General features: G+C 39.6%; 1 protein-coding gene across 2 annotated transcripts in view; it reads right to left on the bottom strand.

The window, feature by feature from the left end:
* Positions 1–445: 445 nt before the first annotated feature.
* LOC126967695 (zinc finger and BTB domain-containing protein 44-like) overlaps positions 446–19,263 on the bottom strand; it is a 57,059-nt gene continuing 38,241 nt past the window's right edge. The window contains exons 7-13 of one of the 2 annotated variants that reach the window (XM_050812283.1): positions 16,699–16,819; positions 15,509–15,641; positions 11,736–12,063; positions 9,128–9,274; positions 7,310–7,366; positions 5,868–6,181; positions 446–4,308 (exon numbers count right to left, since the gene is read on the bottom strand). In XM_050812283.1, coding sequence (XP_050668240.1) covers positions 4,207–4,308; positions 5,868–6,181; positions 7,310–7,366; positions 9,128–9,274; positions 11,736–12,063; positions 15,509–15,641; positions 16,699–16,819 — 1,202 coding nt within the window. In that variant the 3' untranslated portion in view covers positions 446–4,206. The remainder of the gene's footprint in view (positions 4,309–5,867; positions 6,182–7,309; positions 7,367–9,127; positions 9,275–11,735; positions 12,064–15,508; positions 15,642–16,698; positions 16,820–19,263) is intronic. The other variant, XM_050812285.1, reaches the window with a different exon arrangement.

Genomic DNA, 19,263 nt, shown 5'->3' with positions numbered 1-19,263 from the left:
AGCAAGCTGTATTTAGTCTTATAAAACGGAAGTGCGTAAGCCGTTAACAGGCCAAGGACTATGGCCGTTCAGCACTGCGTATGTGGAGTGCGAATGCTAATCGCATTCGCACTACACTAAGTAGGCTGTTAAATGCCTGATGACGAATGGTCGTCAGGATTAAAGTAGGTAAGGCTTAAATTGAAGATATGAGAATATAACTCACATATCCATTACATAGCCTTTGCCTTGATAACATGCATTTTTAAGGTAAGCTTGGGCTTACCACTCAAATGATGATTTATTAAAACAATTCGCTGGTTTTACTAGTAAAATTTACAGTTTTAAATCGGAACCGCGTTTACAAATGCGTATGTATTATTATGAAAATTGTAGAATGACAATACATTGTACTGTTTAAAATAATAATACCAGACTCCGAGAAAAAAATTCACAGAATAACGGCTAACATTCTGTTTATGAAAAAGGCTAAGGGGCGGAGACTATTGACACACCAATAGAGAGATCGATACATCATACGTCACACTAACTACCAATAAGAACGTACAATGGTTGTTATGCCATAAATAATTATTTACTTTGATTTGTACATGATACATCTCGTGGCGGGTAGTCTCAAATAAAATATAAACTTAACATAAATGCAATTAATCGGGCGCCCACGTTTGTAACATCGCATTTATTACCAACAATATGACATATACTCACAATTAAATGCATAGTCTTCCGATTTAAATATTTTGGTGTACATATTATAACATTAATGAAAATAGAATCAGGTAAATAACACCTTATTATTTTTAGTCTGTGACTGCTTTTTTTTTAAATTAAATGTTTTGTTTCTTTTCTTACAGTAAACCATTTCATGACATTGAATATTAAATAATTGTGAATATACACCTCATGGTGGCCATATTGCCAATAGACAATTGTCTGTCTGTCTGACTGTCAACTTAAACAACTACGCACGGGATACACGAGTACTGTCCTGTAACTTATTCTTAGATATAAAAATACAGATTCATTTGTATTAAATTAAACTCTAATCATTGGGTATGACTCGGGTCTGACGGAGGGCGTCGGATTATTCCTCAATGTAATCATAATTCATTGGGTATTGGGCGTTCGCCAGGCGGACCATTAAAATAATTCATAACAAGTACTTTGAAATGGCTTTTTATCTTTAAGAAGCCCATTGGGTTTGTTGCACCCGTTCCTCTCATATCTGAGGTAATATCTTTAGGTGGTAGATTAAAATATCCAACATTGATAATTTATCATTGTTTTAATTTAGTCCATATAGTATAGAGCTTAAAGTTCATGGCTGCATGTCAGTTCTGCGTCCCATACATTTATAACGTAATTAATTAATAAGATGGGCATTAATAACGTACAAATTAAATTTGTAACCATAAACCTCAATTTCAAAGTAAGACATTAATAATGTATGTATGTATGTAATTCACACATCTAGCTGGGAATGCCACTACCTCATTTGCCGAACCTCCGTCAGGTCCGAGTCGGACCTTAGCTTGCCATGAGACTCGAGCTATATGCCTCTTCGGCTTACGATTTATCGGTTATGAAAAATCGAATAAGCGAGCAGTCTTCGATTAAATACGTAAAAAGCGAACTTATAAAATTAAATTACGTGTCTAGTAGTGAACCGCTAGTTGTTCTCGAACTTACGAGCTAAAATAAGTATTTGAAAGATTATAATTTTGTATCGATTACACATAGGGTTTAGGAACTATGCTACTGTACAGGAATAATGAAACAATTAATACTTCAATGCGAACACGAGGAACTGAAAGTAAACGTTTAAATTATAATAATATTCCAATCTTGACTGTTTCACAATGTCGATCGGAGCTGGGATAATATTGCGAATTATGTACTTAATTAGTTTCATTAAATATGGGCGAAAATATTAGAGAAATATTTCATTAAATTAGGTTCGACTAAACATACTTAGCGAACGTATATCACTTATTCATATGGTGTTGCCGTATTATATTTAGAATTTTAACTTTTAAATCTAATCTACTCGCTACTTACTATTCACAAAGAGTAAAGGCATTATACGTTACAGCTGCGATACTACACACATCCAATATTCTCGATTACATTATAGAGAACAGAAAGTCTCAAATATCCTACCAATTTCTACCATCGCAGATATTTATGTAGACAGCCAATGAGCTATTCAAATACTACAGAATTTATAATAATAAGTCTGTGTGGTTCGCTAAAAATAAATCAGATCAAATACATCTTGTCATTACAAACACATTAACTCCGTCACATACGGCTTTGTTCTCGATATAAGGGAAGTACATTTTTTTTAAAGCTAAACATTCCCCGTTCAAAACTAACTGAATATTCCTTAAGAGTTACAATATAAAGCATACGTAGGCCATTGCGAACAGAGTCGTACACCGGAGTGAAGACTAAAAACCACATTGAAGGCAACCAAGAAATCTTATCTTATAAATACACAATACTCAGTAAATATGACACCTCTATGTAGAATATCGCAAAATATTACTGTTGTATACACATTACACACCTTATATTACTAGCAATGTTTTATATAAAAACTATTTTTCTATTTTCAAATAAAAAAATAGTGTATGGCAACATTTGAACCGTTAAGTACAAGCTCTATGGTAGTTTTTATATATAACATCGCTTTGTGACGTATTTGTTCAGAACCTGTTGTGTTCAATGAGTATCACTGTTTTATAATCTGTTTGTCAATATTGTACTAGATTGTTTTATTTTCACAAAATTTAATTTCAACCATTTTCAAAAAATATCTTACGTTCATTTTGGGGCTGCCCCGTTCCGGTTGATGAACCGGTCGTCTGGCCAGACGCGGGGGAACCATCGTCGCTCCAATTACACCAATACTATCAACCGCGACACCCGAACTTGTACAGCAACCAATTTGTAATATTCCCGCATACGACAAACTGTTACCAAAATGTTGGAGACATTTTTTTTTTCACTCTTTCCGTCGCCACCATATGGTCCTTCGAACCCAATCACCGGTTCCCCGCTCTCGTCTGGCTAGACGACCGGTTCATCGGCTACAACGATTTATAAAAATCGTCGAGACATGCACGTAAATACAACAACATAGCTCTTCGTTAACATCTAACTGTAATTAGAAATTTCTAACATATTCAAGCAACTCCAGATAATTTATTTTGTTTATTATAACCATCCAGTAAAATACCAACAAACGACAATTACTGTAAAGCTTACTACAATCCAATCTCAATTTCCAATAAATTACTCCAATTAAATGCATCTACAGTCGCTTAATATCTAGTTATCATTGTAGTAGCACTTTATCAGGATATTCACCATTTCTACCAAATTAGTAGCATTTTCATATCTATCTGGACACCCAACAGGGCAACTTGAAATTGGAAATTACTTTAACGCGCATTAAACATGCGCACGAACACTCACATAAAAACATAAAACTTGATCAACCCAATAAAGGTTTAGCTTATCAAATTAAATTAGAATATGATATAGTTTAATAATAAAGCTTCATAGCGTGAATAAAACTATTTGTGCAACACTAACTATAGTTTTATTCATACTATACGAAATAGGATTTAACATAAACTGAATCACATGATAGAGAAAGGCCTGGCCAAATAAATACTAGTTAGTATAATGTTGGCCATATAAGTCTGTATTAAAGTTATAGTTTACAATAAAGCAAAAAACTTATAAAGGTTATTTTAGACTGAACAGTCTCAGGCATACTTACATACAATAGGAAGACATCATAGCATGGCTAACCCGTGAGGGTCTCCTGATTGTCAATGCTACCACAATAATAAGTCTACCCCGTGGAATATATAGAAGTGGGAAGACATAACATAGGGCTAACCTAATGATTAATAGCTGGATAGTTGTGCCAGATCCAAATTTGTTAATCTTTAATTAATCAATTCATATACGCCAATTTAAATAGACTAACGAAAGGCAATAATTTTAAATTCATACATGATCAATCGATTTTCTATAAAAAATAATAATTTTATTTTATTGGTGAATCATAATACATCTAGTATATAAGATATAACGATATCATACATTTGAACCTGGGCTAATATAAAGATTAACAAAGTTCAACCGCATAGTGGAGGTGGAGGGGTAGACATAAAGTCGTGAATGGTTTGTTTATGTATCGAGCGGCCGTATGGTACAGTCGCCCACCGTACTGATTGGAGTTATCGTCACAGAACTCGGCGTCGAAACAGTGGCCATCGCCTCGGGCTGTACCTGCAATTTTTATTTAGTTTAAATATCATCAATAAGCTCAGCCAATTTCAGAGTCACCAACTTATTTGTAAACTGATCGGTGTTTCAGTGTTGCTACTTAATTCCAATGTGCACAAAAATCGGGGCATATTTACCGCATAAAATTCAGAAGTATCGCAACAAAACAGACGGAACACTCGAAAGCAGTAGACACTGACAGTCGAATGACGTTTCAACATGGCGACCGTAGTTCCTATTTTTGCCACTTCACAGGTAAGTTGGTATAACTATAAAATTTGTTGACAATAGTCGAACCAAAAATGTATAAACACAATTAAGGCAACAGTGTATAGTATGATTGAAACATTGAAATCTAAATAAGGTAGTAGAAGTATCATAGCCGCCTAAATTATAGACCACCAGCACAACACAGTAATGTAACAGTACTTTAACTTCAACTAGAGCGCCCGAAACGACGCAATCTTGGGGAGACAAAACTGTTGAGTCCCAAGCCATACGCCGCTGAGACTTTCTTTTTCATGAAATTAGAGACGAGACGAGCAGGACGCTCACCTCAGATAGTAATTGATACGCTCTACCCATTACAATGCAGTGCCGCTCAGGATTCTTGAAGAACCCAAAAATTCTGAGTGGCACTACAAATGCACTCGTCACCTTGAGACATAAGATGTTAAGTCTCATTTGCCCAGTAAATTCACTAGCTACGGCGCCCTTCAGACCGAAACACAGTAATGTTTACACATTACTGCTACACGGCAGAGATAGGCGCCGTTGTGGTACCCATAATCTAGCCTGGTCGCTGTCCGAGTTTAAAGTAGGTAATAGTCAATCTTTTTGTACGGACGCGCGCTCCTAGCGCTCCGACCAGACATAGGTAGGTATAAATTTCAAGGAGACAGCTGAGTTACGCTACTGTTCCATTATTTGTATTGTGCCACCATCGAGTAATAATATATGATTTAATGTTAATCGGAAAGGCAGACGTGGAATAAACCGTAACTATAAACTGCGGAGAATCTTCCACAACCTGCAATATACCAATGTCTATTTTTTATGGAAAAAGGAGGAAAAACGAGCGTACGGGTCACCTGGTGTTAAGTGATCACCGCCGGCCACATTCTCTTGCAACACTAGAGGAATCACAGGAGCGTTGCCGACCTTTAAGGAAGGTGTGCGTGCTTTTTTTGAAGGTACCCATGTCGTACCGTCCCGAATACACCAAAAAGGGAAGCTTATTCCACAGCTTGTTGTACTAGGTCGAAGAAAGCTCCTTAAAAAGCGCACTGTGAAGGAACATATCCTGATGGTAGACTTTTTTTAACATATCATGTACGATTCGTGCATGTTTATATGTATTTAAGTATGTTTGAGTAAATATATCGTATTAAATATATCAATGTCTTGCACTCATAGTACGGGCTACTGCTTAGTCTGAGGCAAGATAATTTGTGTAATAGTGTGTCAATATTATTATTTGTTTGCGCGTCAAAATGGCAGCAGAATGGTATTTTGTGTGAAAATGTGTTATTTATTATTATTATTAGAGCATTAAAAGTGACCTGGTCAATCTTATCGTCCTTGTCGTCGTTTGCGGGTAGTTTCACAATCTGGCAGTCTCCGACGGTCATTATCTGCGTTTCGCACGCGACCGCGGGCACATTCTCGTCGGCCTCGAGCCTCTGTTCGTCTTCGTCGCTCGACGAGTCGGAGACGTCGATGGTGCGGTCGTGCGACTCGTGCGACTCGTCCGCACCCCTCTCCGAGTCCGCGATACCATACGTGTAGGCCAGCGGGTTGTACATCATCTCGGTTAGGTATGAGAAGTCTCCGAAGGGTAAGTTTGTCGCGTTGTAGTTCTCGTTAGGTCGGGCATCTGAAAACATCACATCATCAGCTACTCGGACAACAGAATATACCGATTATTATTATTAGTTTAAATAAATAACCATATTAACTGCAATTAAGAATTTTTTTTGGAAATTTAATTAAATAATACACCTTAAGATAGATAATTACACCAATAATTTGACTGATTTCCAATTGTATATCAATAAGTAAAACAGTATGATCACTGTGGCAGAACAACAAATAATGAAAGAAGTGGAGAGGTTTAGGGTTGAGGATGATCAACTGGTATCTGAACTCTAATAAATATGATTTAGTATTGTAGAATTGTAATTTTGTTGAATAGAGGCTTTTAAAATTCAGATTGGTGTTAAACAGATACAGCGACAAACCACCGGTTACATTTCTACTGACATCTGGTTGTATTTTTTGGCTTTAGTTTGTGAAACATCCAGGTATAATGATATAAAATAATCTAATCCAAAATCTGTCGTAAATTTTATTGGCCTGAGGTGATCATTACTATAAAATAAGCATTGTTCATTATTTCATGGTTTACAGATTTTATTAATTTAGAGTATTGTAAGCAATTTCTATCATTAAAGCTTGTTTGTTACGAGTTAAAATATAACATTATTGTGTGAACAATGTGTCTAATACTATTTAAATTATGAACATATATTTCTTCGGTTTCGATTAAAAACATGCAAAATTAATAGTAAAATCAATCAACATGCAACTACTACATACTATATTATGTTAAAACCATTATTTAGAGGATCGTGACTATGTTCTTCATCTTACAAATGCTACCATATAAATATATATTATTATTTATACAAAGTATTATTTATTGTTTATGATGCATAGATATTTCAATAAAATAATAAATTATTCTTAAAAAATGGTGCAATAATCTAGTTTAAATTAAATCTCTATTATTAGAAAAAATATAATTATTACATTTATACTTTTTAATTCCTTTCGAGGCGAAAAAAAAATTACTATTTCACTTTTATGAATTAAGCTTTCTATTAAATGTAACATTAATATGTTGTTTTCTCTTAAACTTATCTTAATATTCAGAACGTTCCATAGTCACGACCCATCAAAAAGCTGGTAGTAAAGCGCATGCTTATATAATGGCAATACTAACAAAGTTTGTTTATTTCGGCAGCTAGCCCATACTGCATCGGTATTGCCACATCAAGTCCTAGGAAAATATTTTATTAGCTTCACTTTGAAAAAGTGCAATTCAGGGATACACTTATTTCAGTATTACACCCAAATCTTTCATAAATTGCTACTCAATATAAATGATTAATAACTACCATTACACTCATTAACCATAGAATGAGTTTTGTAAATTATGAAGTTATTTGATCTTACTTCCATCAAAATTGACGGAATTCTTACTCCATAGGACTACAATAAAACATAGAAAAATATAAATGAAATCAAAATGAAAAAGCTATCATGACTAAATCTCTAACAAGCTACAAATTAAAATATAAAATCGATTCTAAAATCTCAGTAACAAAACTGGAAATTACAAAAAATAAGGGTGGAACATGAACACAATAAGCATACAATGGTGATAAAAAATAATTCTCTCAAAAACACACACGCACTCAAACAAATTCATTTATATCGAAAAAATGGTCTAAGCAGTCTACAAATCATATTTATTAACTGTTTTAATCATATAGGTGGGGAAAAAGTATTTTCGCATTTAGTATGTATAAACTTTTACCGCCGGCCAGAACCTTCGATTCGGATCTCTACTGAAAATAATGGATGAGAAATAAAATGAGAGACAAACTGAAAAAACGAGAAGTTTAGAGACAGCTGCCGGAAATGATCAATCGAAAGTGTGTGGTATTTCATCAACGCTAGACCACACACATCTTTAGCCACTAAGCAAAATTTAATAATTTGGTTGGAAAGTAGGTACCTATTATTAGCATCGGCCATATAAATCTGATCTTGCACCTTCAGATTTCCAGAAAATTTGACGAGAAAAACAAAATGGCATCAGGGCATCGAACAAAACGGCACATATTAAACACCGTAATTAAATGTAAATAAATTTTTACCACAGAAATCCTTAAATTTTTATATGAAATGCGAAACTATTTCCCCAACCTATTATATAAGCCATTGACATATTCTTGTCGTTTTTCATTACAAATTTAATACATCCGACTTTAAATTAATTCTTGAGGTCAATAGGTAATTAGGTCTTCTTGTGTTATTATTTTCAATTAAGAAAATTTATCTCAAAACAAGACTATGTGTTTATTGACTGTACCGAGTGTCACGAAATCTATGATAAATACGACTGTCAATGTACTTGATGAAACTTCAAATTACAAAACAAGCTATCAAGCTAAAAAAAATTGTTGGACCAAAATTAAACCAGTCAAAGAAGCGTATGAAATGGCTTAGCGAAAAAATGGATCGTTACAAGTGATCATTAATTGTACACTCTTTGGAACCGAGTGATAAGTGAATTTCAACGCAAGATTAAACCAGATTCATTGATATCAAGAGTGTGGCATTAACATGAAAGTTCAATTACATACCAATAGTGACCATAACAAAAAACTATAAAAGTGAGACAAAGCTTGTCCCACATTCGTTAATCAATCTGCGATCATGGCAGTATAACAGGGCCCAAACATCGGGAGCTATTCAAAGGTCACCACACCAGAAGGATAAATTCGTTTCATATCAAAAATTTGAATAACCGAGTGTTTAAGAAATTTGAAAGATTTGAGTAATCTTGCAGAGTACAGGATAGTAAGATAACCGTCACGTCGTAAAGTGACCGTCGGGTTGTAATGGTACATCGCGACATTCCATTGGCCCACTTTCAAATCTCAGCCTTTTGTCTTTTATCCAAACTCACTAGTTTCAGAACAAACTTATATGAAATCTTAACTATATCAATGTGAACTCAGCCTTCTCTTACCAGGTCTACCAGGCACGAAGTAGTTCTTCGGTGGGCGTCCTCTCTTCCTCTTAAGAAGCAGCTGCTGACCTGCCGGAGACAGTTGTGACATATGCTGCGGACTTGGACCCATCACTGTGCCGCCGGTAAGCACGCAGCCTTCCATATCTGGTGGACACTTAATCATCAATATCCAAACAGTCAAAAAGATAAACAGAGATTGACAGCACTGTATTTATGTATTGTGTATTTATATTTGAATTATTTATTACTTATATTATGATATAGAACAGTAGAATACATTTATAACACCGGAACAAATTTGGCGCATTACAGAAGCAGATGAAAACGATACTAGCATGAAAACCAGTGTATCAATTTACAAATGGAAGGCTCATTTGCACAGGATGTTTGGGTACCACAACGGCGCCTATTTCTGCCGTGAAGCAGTAATGTTAACACATTACTGTGTTTCGGTCAAAAGAGCGTCGTAGCTAGTGAAATAGCTGGGAGATTACTAAATGAGACACAAAAGTGACTTTTGGGGTTTTTCAAGAATCCTGAGCGGCACTGCATTGTAATGGGCAAGGCGTGACAATTACCATCAACTCAATGTCCTGCTCGTCTCGTCCCTTATTTTCATAAAAAATGAGTTTTTTCGGTTTAGATAAAAACGGTTTGTCGTACCATAGCTTAGTTAAATCATGTCTGGTCAGCTCCATACAATTTAAGTTTCATGCCAAGAAAATAACAGACCCTTTCCGGACCTATTAGGTTTTTGCGTGAAAGTGACATATTTGTTATAATAGTTTTTGTGGATCGGATGGACGAGGGCTCACTTCCATGAGTCAGGGATTACGTCTTTTGAATAAGAGTGCCGGAATAAACGCGTTAGCGCCGGTATCAACTCAGGGGCACACGTTCTAAGCACGATTGGGGAAATGCCATCCGGCCCGCTCGACTTCCGGACGTCCAACGAAAACAGAGCTCGCCTAACAGTTTTCTGTCTGAACTGTCTTTCACGCATGGAGCTCTGACCGTTTTCCGTTGACGTCAAGAATCGAGTTGGAGGCAAAAAGAGCGCACAGGAGATCGGCTTTCTCTTTTGCCGTATGGTCCAGGGTGTCATTCTTCATGTGCAACGGCGGCAAGGACGGCTGATTGAAGTTACCAAGAACAGCTTTCGACAACGACCAGAACTTGCGTGTTCTGGTCGGGTAACTGGAAAGCTGTTCGCCGATTTTGACGACGTGCTTCGAATTAGCACGGGCGATTTGCCTCTTAAAAAATCTGGAGGCACGGTAATATTTCCTCTTAAGAACTTTGCAGTCCGAATCCTTTGTGCCCAGCGCCGCAAACCAAGTTCGATATGCCTGTTTTTTGCAGTCAGATGCTGCTTTAACTGACGCATCGAACCAGGGCTGTGATCTGCCACCGATCGGTACCACAGAGATTGGTATAAAAATATCCATGCCCTGTAGTATCACATCGGCTACTGCAATGGCGCAGGCAGCCGCGTTGGCGACTCAACCAATTGGGACAGACCATACGCCAATGCAAAATTATGCACAGATCGCCCTGCGTAGTCTGTGGTACGTGATCCAAGCCATTCGGCATTGTGCCCGTTGAAATCACCCAAGACTACGATTTCAGCGGAAGGGATCTGTGCAAGCATGTCGTCAATTGCCGCTTGAACGCAGTCTATGAGATGATCGGTTTCTGCGTTACCACTATGGGACCTGTAGATGCGGACGCGGTCCTCTAAATCTACGCGCAGCTAGAGAGTAGATAGGTCCCTACCCTCAAAATTCCCGAGACGGCGACAGCAGATATCCTCCCTAACGAACACACATATCCAGGCATGAGGCAAAAAATTGTGCTCAATTTTGTACCCGGGGTACGTTAAAAATGACGTATCGCTAGGTCGAGATATCTGTCTCTCCGTAAGGAAACACAAGGGGCATAGCGGCTACTTCACGCCGGTAGTCTGTGCGAGAGTAGTAAATAACCCGGACGAGTCTGGCCTGATTGTGCTGACGTCATAAGACGGCAGCGTGACTCTCCCACTTCTAAAAAACCCTTAGTCGCCTCTTACGACACCCATGGGCCTGGGTTTTGCCCTATTCTTTTTACGCCCCGGGGGAAGTCTGTACTTTGCCCTGTGGCAAAAAAAAATTAAGCTTAATATTCAAGCTTAAATTATAAAAATATTTTGAACGTATCAAATATTTTTTTAACCATTCGTTGGCCAGGCCAAGACTGAATGTGTTGTAGTAGCACCATGATAGTAGTATTTGTAGATCACATATGATAAAGCATTCTTTCAGATGTGATACTTTTAAACTTGTCTTTTATCATTTCGGTCTGAAGTCAGAAGTCGTAGATTAAAGATAAGCGTTAGATTAGATGTCCATCCGTGTCCCAAAACCAGTGGGAGGCTAATTTGCACAGGATGCCGGCTAGATTAGAGATACCACAACAGCGCCTAATTTGCCTTGAAGCAGTAATGTGTAAATTTTACTGTGTTTCTGCCTGAAGGGTGCCGGAGCTAGTGAAATTACTGAGCAAATGAGTCTATACGATATGAGAGTACATCCCGTCTCAAGGAGTATCAGTAACCACCAGTCACCTAGCGAGGTCTTGGGCGGGCGCCCCCTCCTCTTCTTGACCTTGGGCGTGAGCGGCAGCGGCGTCTTGCGCGGGCGGCCGCGGCCCCGGCGCGGCGGCTCCAGCAGCTCGCCGGGCTGCAGCTCGTGCCGCACGGGCTCCAGCGTGGCGTTGAGCAGCAGCGGCGCGGGCGCGGGCCGCGGCGGCAGCATGACGTCGCCGCTGGCCGTGAACACGAGGTGGCCGCTCTCGCGGTGCGTGGTGCGCACCATCCCCGACATCACCTCCGAGTTGCTCTCGCGCTTCACGGCCGGCTGCTGCTCGCCGGTCATGTCCACCGTCGGGTCCTCCTGGAACATTGCATCGCGAAAACTTAACAGCGATCCCACTGAGGAACCTTCGGCGCTTTTTTTGACCTCTGAAACCGCGGATGTTCGGAAGGAGGATGATGTAACTTTCCGTCAGATGATGGCTTACTCGAATGACGGCCGGTATGATACCATTAATATAGGAAAAATTGTATAGAGGTGCTGACATTTTTGAGGCGAAAACGTTAAAGGCAGTGATAAAAGTAGATTAACTGTTAATATTAAGTGGAGAGGGTGTGCAAATATAGTAAATATAATAGAGAATATAAAAAAAATAAGGTCAATAAGTAGGGATTGATACATATAATGCCAGGGAAGCATGTCAGGACTATTTTTTTTATATGTCCCCTGCAAACGGGCAAGAGGCTCACGGGATGGAGAGAGGTGAGGCGACCGCCCATGGACATCCGCAACAACAGGTGTGTCAAGAAATGCGTTGCCGGCCTTTAAGGTGGGAGTATGCTTTTTCTTGAAGGTCCCTAAGTCGTATCTGTTCGGAAAGATCGCTGCCAGTAGTTGATTCCACAAAGTGGCTGTGCGAGGCAAGACATTTCGAAAAAAACGCGCGGTTGTGGAATGCCAGACGTCTACGTGATGCGGATGGTACTTTGCACGTAATGTCCGGTGGTGGAATTCGGCCGCTGGAATCAACCCGAACAGCTCCTCTGAGCACTCCCCGTAATAAATGCGGTAGAAGATGCAGAGACAACCCACACCTCTATACAATGCTAGAGAATCAAGCCGATCGGAGATGACTTGATCGTCGATGATTCGAGTCGCTCTTCGTTGTATACAGTCAACTGGAAGAAGCTGGTACTGTGGAGCACCCGCCCAGAGATGAGAACAGTACTCCATGTGAGGCCGAATTTGCGCCTTATAAAGTTGCAAGCGGTGGCTTTTAGTGAAGTACTGTCTCGCCTTACTGAGTACACCAAGCTTTTTGAGGCCAGTTTCGCCTTCTCTTCTAAGTGACCACGCAACTGAACGTCGCTCGATATATCGACGCCAGTATGCCAATACGGGCTGTGGCAGTTAGAGGAGTGATCTCGAATCGAGGGAATACGACAAAGGGAGACTTTTTAGTGGTGAGCGCACAAACTTGTGTCTTCTTGGGGTTGAATTGGACTAAATTTTGTCGGCCCCATACCGAGATTTTTGCAAAGCATAGTCTCGATTTCAGACACAATTTTGTTCCGGTTCTCGTCGACGCTATCCCGGGACATATTGGCACGGCCGGTATAGAAAGCATACCCTGTGCTGTCGTCTGCATAGCAATGAATATTGCTGATTTGCAGCATATCATTGATATGCAGAAGAAACAGCGTAGGGGATAGCACGCAGCCTTGCGGGACACCAGCGTTTATGGGTTTTAGGTCGGAGAATGCACCGTTGATAACCTTGATGCTCCGATCAGCCAAAAAGCTAGTAACCCATAGGAAGCCCATAGGATGGCAGTTTCGCTTTGTGCAGTGGCGGAATGGCTGGCTGGCAGAAGTTTCCTTGGAAGTTTACGTGGCGAGCGACCAGAACGCACGAGTTCCTGAGGGAAGGCGTGCAAGTCTCTCGCCAATTCTGCCAATGTGCTTCGACTTCGCGTCAGCAATAACTCTTTTGAAGGACCTGGAGGCATGATAGAAGTGTTTTTTAAGTTCGCTGGAATTCACATCCTTAGATACCACCGCATTGACCCAAGCCTGATAGCAATCCTGCTTTCGGCGAGAGGCCATATTGCAGGAGCGGTCAAACCATGGTTGGTACCTGCCACCGATAGGAACAGAGGAGGATGGAATGGAGTGTTCCATACCTTGCAGTACCACATCAGCAACAGCGTCAGCAGCGGCATCTGGATCTCCCAGCGAAAAACAGATCTGCCTCCAAGGGTAGGATGCAAAAAAGCACCGCATCTCGTCCCACTCTGCTGACCTATAGTGCCACACGCGGCGACCGCCTAAGATGCGGGGCCGTGTTAGGCGCGTGATCGGCACGGTGCTCCGGATCAGGCAGTGGTCCGACGATCCCAGAGGAGGGTCAACGGAAACTAGTAGCCATCCGGATGTGAGGTCAACAGAAGGTCCAACAGTGAAGGAGTATGATCTTGCACATCTGGGATTCGCGTTGGCGCAATAACCAGTTGCGTCATACCATATTCTAAGGCGAAGTCGTGAACAGATCTCCCTGCTTGATCGGTGGTAGGTGAGCCTGGCGTGGTGGGCGTTAAAATCGCCAGGAAACACGATCTCTGCAGTAGGGATCTGCTCCAACACGGAATCTGTAGCCATTTGGATGTGTTCGAGGAGCCGGTCAGTCTCTTCGTTTCCGCTATGGGACCTATACAGGCATGCGTAGATTCGCGGATGGTCATCGCGTCACACAGCTTCTTCGCGAATTTATATTTGAGCGAAGACCCCTGATGTTGCAATAGTACACAGCGAGTGTGGAGGAGGGTGGTTTGAGCCTCCTGCTCTGTTTGCCCCGAGTCAGCGCAGATTTGCCCCCTACAGAATACGCGGGGCAGCCTAGGAAACCACTATTAGGTACAGGCCCTAATTGTGGACGCCCAGGGACCGATTCTCCAGGGCTGCATAGCCTGGTACCGTCCTGGAGTAGTCTATTGCTAGTCCGTGCTGCCATTTGTATTTGGGAGAGGGGGTGTAGGCCTCCACTCATCGGACGAAATACAGCGGCATAGCCGTTATTTCACGCCGGTTTCGAGTGGGGGAGTGGTATTTCACCGGGCGTGCCGGCCCAATTCAGTTGTGTCCGTGAGGACCCAACATGGTACTGTCCATTAGGTCATCGGTTATACCAGTCCTTGTGGCATATAAGCTCTATATGGAGGGCGTTAATCTCAGGCCCAAAAGTCATAATGCATCTGGTCAACTTCAATCACGCTATAGGTGTTCGTTAAGACTAAATCTTTTGTATTTATTAGCACGTATAGGCGTAAAACAAATATGTTGTGGCATATTAGCTGGAGTAAGTGATGTGGAGTGAGTGTGTTAAGAAATAAATAAAAAAATCAATCGTCGTTGGGCCTTTCGATTTGCGGGAATAATCGTGCGAATAAGTGTGGTAATTCATGTTAGATTTTAGGTAGCTGTACTGCGCTACAAAAGCAAATTATTATTAATAATAAATCTTTATTGCAGGCCTAAAATCACAATATTTAATAATACAAATAAATAAAATAGTATACAATACAATTTTTTACAAATATTAAATTCAATCAGATAAAAGCTAAAATCTTTATCTGCAAAGCTATTGTGTATTTGCTTCCCGATGTGTTATCAAAGAGCTATCTATTATTATTGGACTACGCAGGTCCTGGCCCACCACCTGGAGGATGCTGTTACCAGAGCTACGCAATCTTTCCCAGAAGGAAGATATACGAGCTCTGATAACAGCAAAGAAATCTGAAATGACTGACCCGCTCGCAGATCTTGGTGTGCACGCGCAGCTTATCGGAGCGCGCGAATGATCGGCCGCAGCCCCCGCACGTGAAAGGTCGCTCGCCCGTGTGGGTCAGTCGGTGACGGCTCAGGTGCGACGACCGAGCGAACCTGCAGCACGCCGACATTACAACCATCATGTTTCAAATCAAATCATAATCACTTCATTCATGTAGGTCACGGAAATGACACTAATTAATGTCAAACAAATATTTTTTCTTATTGAATCTACCGCTACTTCGTAAAGGGTTGAGGTAATGAGAAGAAGTCGCAAGAAACTCATTGCCACTCTTTTTTATCAAGATTTACAATTACATCGATTTACAAATCATTTCATTTACAATATATAATATCTAAAGTGATGCAAAAAAAATAATCAAAAGTCAAATTTTTTTATTACGACAAAATAGCTTTTATGAAATACAGAAATATTACCTTAGATCACGAGTGATAAGTGATCGTAACGTACCATTAGTCATTAGTCTCTCAGGAGTTCTTTAGAGCGTACTTAGACTCTGCTCAGACTTTACTTACGTAAAACATACTGAGTGTGATAAAAGGCGAACTCGACTTTTGTATTGGGCTGTCTTAGCTTAAGCTCAGCATAATTTCAGCTGTCAAATGACTACAAAAATGAAATCAAAGATTATGCTAAGCTCACACTCAGTTTAGTTTTACGTAAGTAAAGTCTGAGCAATTTCTAAATATGCTCTATAGATCCTCAGCCACAATTTTAAATCCATAATTTAAAAAACCGTTTGTCATGTTTCTAAAGTTATAACCCGTGAGGGTTACACTCTATGAAGTGTATTAATCCTAGAAGTGATCTAGGATTGATACACAAATAAAATTTGAAAAACATAATTTTATGAACGATGCGGGACTCGAACCTACCTCGAAATTTATTTGTGTATTAATCCTAGAAGCGAGGATTATCACTTTAAAAACATAATAAATTGTTTAGCTTTACAAGAGCCACATCTCAAGTCAATTTCCTAATATGCAAATATTGGGGTTGAGCAGGTTATCAACTGTAAAGTAGATCCTGTAGATGAAGCCACAAACTTTAAAAAATAGACTTAAATTATATCTATATAATGCTTTTCTTTCTTGTAAATTGAGAGTTATTGCAGTACTTTGATCTCTACTACACTGGTGGATAGATTACCTGACGTCACAAACATCGCACGCATAGGGGCGGCCATCTTGCGAGTCGTTCGCGGCCGAGTCCGACACCGAGCCGCTGGAGTCTGTCTCCTCGTCATCCTCAGCACCCGCCTTGCCCTTCTCTGAAAACAAACAAACTCTATTAACAACCTTACTTACTACAGAAACCTGAAGAAGATGGAAAGATGAAGTAGGCTGGATTTTGCAACTACCAGTGGGAGGCTCCTTTGCACAGGAGGCCGGCTAGATTATGGGTACCACAATGGCGCCATTTTCTGCCGTGAAGTAATGATATGTAAACATTATTGTGTGTCGGTCTGAATAGCGCCGTAGCTAGTGAAATTACTGGGCAAAAGAAGACTTAACATCTTATTCTCAAAGTGTCGAGCGTATTGCCACTCAACATTTTAGGGTTTTTAAGAGTCCTGGCACTGCGCAAGGCGTATAAACTACCATCAGCTGAACGTTCTGCTCGTCTCGTATCTTATTGTCGTAAAAAAACTTGATGGCAGTTTTCAGCCAGTTGGTCGGACGTCCACTACAAGTTTTAGTTTTATCGGTAGGAGGCCCCTCTGCACAGGATTATGACTAGATCGAAACTACTGCGCAGCGTTTTTCTACCACCATGCAATTGAATAGAACATAAATATATTTATTTACCATAGGGAGTGACAATAACATATTGCAAAAACACTTACGTCATGAAGCTACCAGCTATCAGTTCGTAAAGGGGCTATGATGTATGGAGAAGAAATGATAACAAACTCCCAGCCCATCTTTTAAATTATATAACAGCTTAGCCCACTTAATGTAATATTATACAATTTTTACCAGTGGGAGGCTCCTTTGCACAGGATACCGGCTAGATTATGGGTACCACAACGGTACCTTTTTCTGCCGTGAAGCGGTAATGTGTAAACTTTACCGTATTTCGGTCTGAAGGGCTCCGTGGCTAGCGAAATTACTGGGCAAATGAGACTTAACATCTTATCTCTCAAGTTGACGAGCGCAATAGTGAGAATAGGAAAGAATTAGCAGAAGAAGCAGAATTTTTGGGCTCAAGAATTCTGAGCGGCAATGCATAGCAATAGGCAGGCCGTATCAATTACCTTCAGCTGAACGTCCTGCTCGTCTCGTACCGTATTTTCATAAAAAAAAACCAAACAAGAACCATGCATCATTATTCTCTATATAATCTATTATACTATAATAAACCATCTTTGTCAAAAAAGTTTTAATATATTTCTTGCAGTTGTCCGTAAAAACGTGCTTTTTGGAACAAACGTCTTGCCTCACACAGCAAAATCTGAGCAGTACTGCATTGTAATGGGCACAACATATCACTAACAACCAGCTGGTGAACATCTTACTTGGCTAAAACGGCCAAAGGGAAGGCTATTTAATCGCACGATAATCTTTAATAGTTTTTCGTATGTTAATATTATCATCTCTCTCTCTGGAGCCGATCCCTCATGACTGAGGATTGTGTTCAGCATTATAGTAGCATCTGGAGCGGATGATCTGCCTCCATCGGATTCTGTCTTTTTTCCGTCTCTTCATTTCCGTCTCTAACAACCGTGGAGAACTTGGGTGAAGAGTCTTTAATTTGGTCGGTTCATCCTGTAGGAGAACGACCGCGCGATCTTTTCCCTTCGACAGACGTAAGCACCATTTGCAAAACGACGAATGCTTCCTTACTTCCTGTCTGAAAGTCAGACAAACCCAGTGGCGGATTTACCAGCAGGCTTAGTAGGCTGGAGCCTAGGGCGGCAAATTTAGTTCATAAATTTTTTATTTCGGTTAACAAATTAAAAAAAAAATATACGCACATAAAAGGCATTTCGAAAATTGGAGAGAAATTAAAATATTTAACAAAAATCGAAATATTCTCATATACAGTGCTAATTGATAAATATTTCAACATCTCTGCATGAACAATTTCTAAACGCTTTACTTATTATACATTAATGATTATGAACTTTTACAATATCGCAATAGCGATTCGATACTATAATCTAAATTTAGTAATTTTTACATATATTCTTCACTGATAACTGCTATAATTTTTTCTCCGTGTACCTAATAATTATAAGATCTGCTTACCCAATTCAATCTTAATATAATATCGATGGTTTAATCATGATCGCTGCAGCAAGTTTGCAACTTGTTAAATTCAATTTCAGAAAGTAATTTTATTTTATGCGTAAAAAATACTGACTAAAATTGACTAATTTTTATTAGATAGATAGAGATCATATTAATCGAATAACTGATTGTTGAACGACTGTGACTTGACAATAAAAAATTCCCTCCGCAAAATATGAAGTGAGACAATTTGCTCATTAGAAAATTGATACATTTTATCAGTTAATTATTTTATTTGTAGTAAGAAAGTTTGGAAAATCCAAATGAACAGGCCTTAAGCGCTCATGTCGTACACGAATTATTTAAATTAAATGTTTACATCAGTAGATTTGATAACTTTTCTGCAAAGCCAACTTTTTCAGAAAATGCCAATCGGAATGAATTAATAATAATAAGATAAAACAATACTCAGCTGCAATTT

This window comes from Leptidea sinapis, chromosome 13 (assembly GCF_905404315.1).
Source record: "Leptidea sinapis chromosome 13, ilLepSina1.1, whole genome shotgun sequence".
NCBI classification, from domain to species: Eukaryota; Metazoa; Arthropoda; class Insecta; order Lepidoptera; family Pieridae; genus Leptidea; species Leptidea sinapis.
Note: the sequence above shows the minus strand (reverse complement) of the source record. Positions and strands in the feature narration are given on the sequence as shown.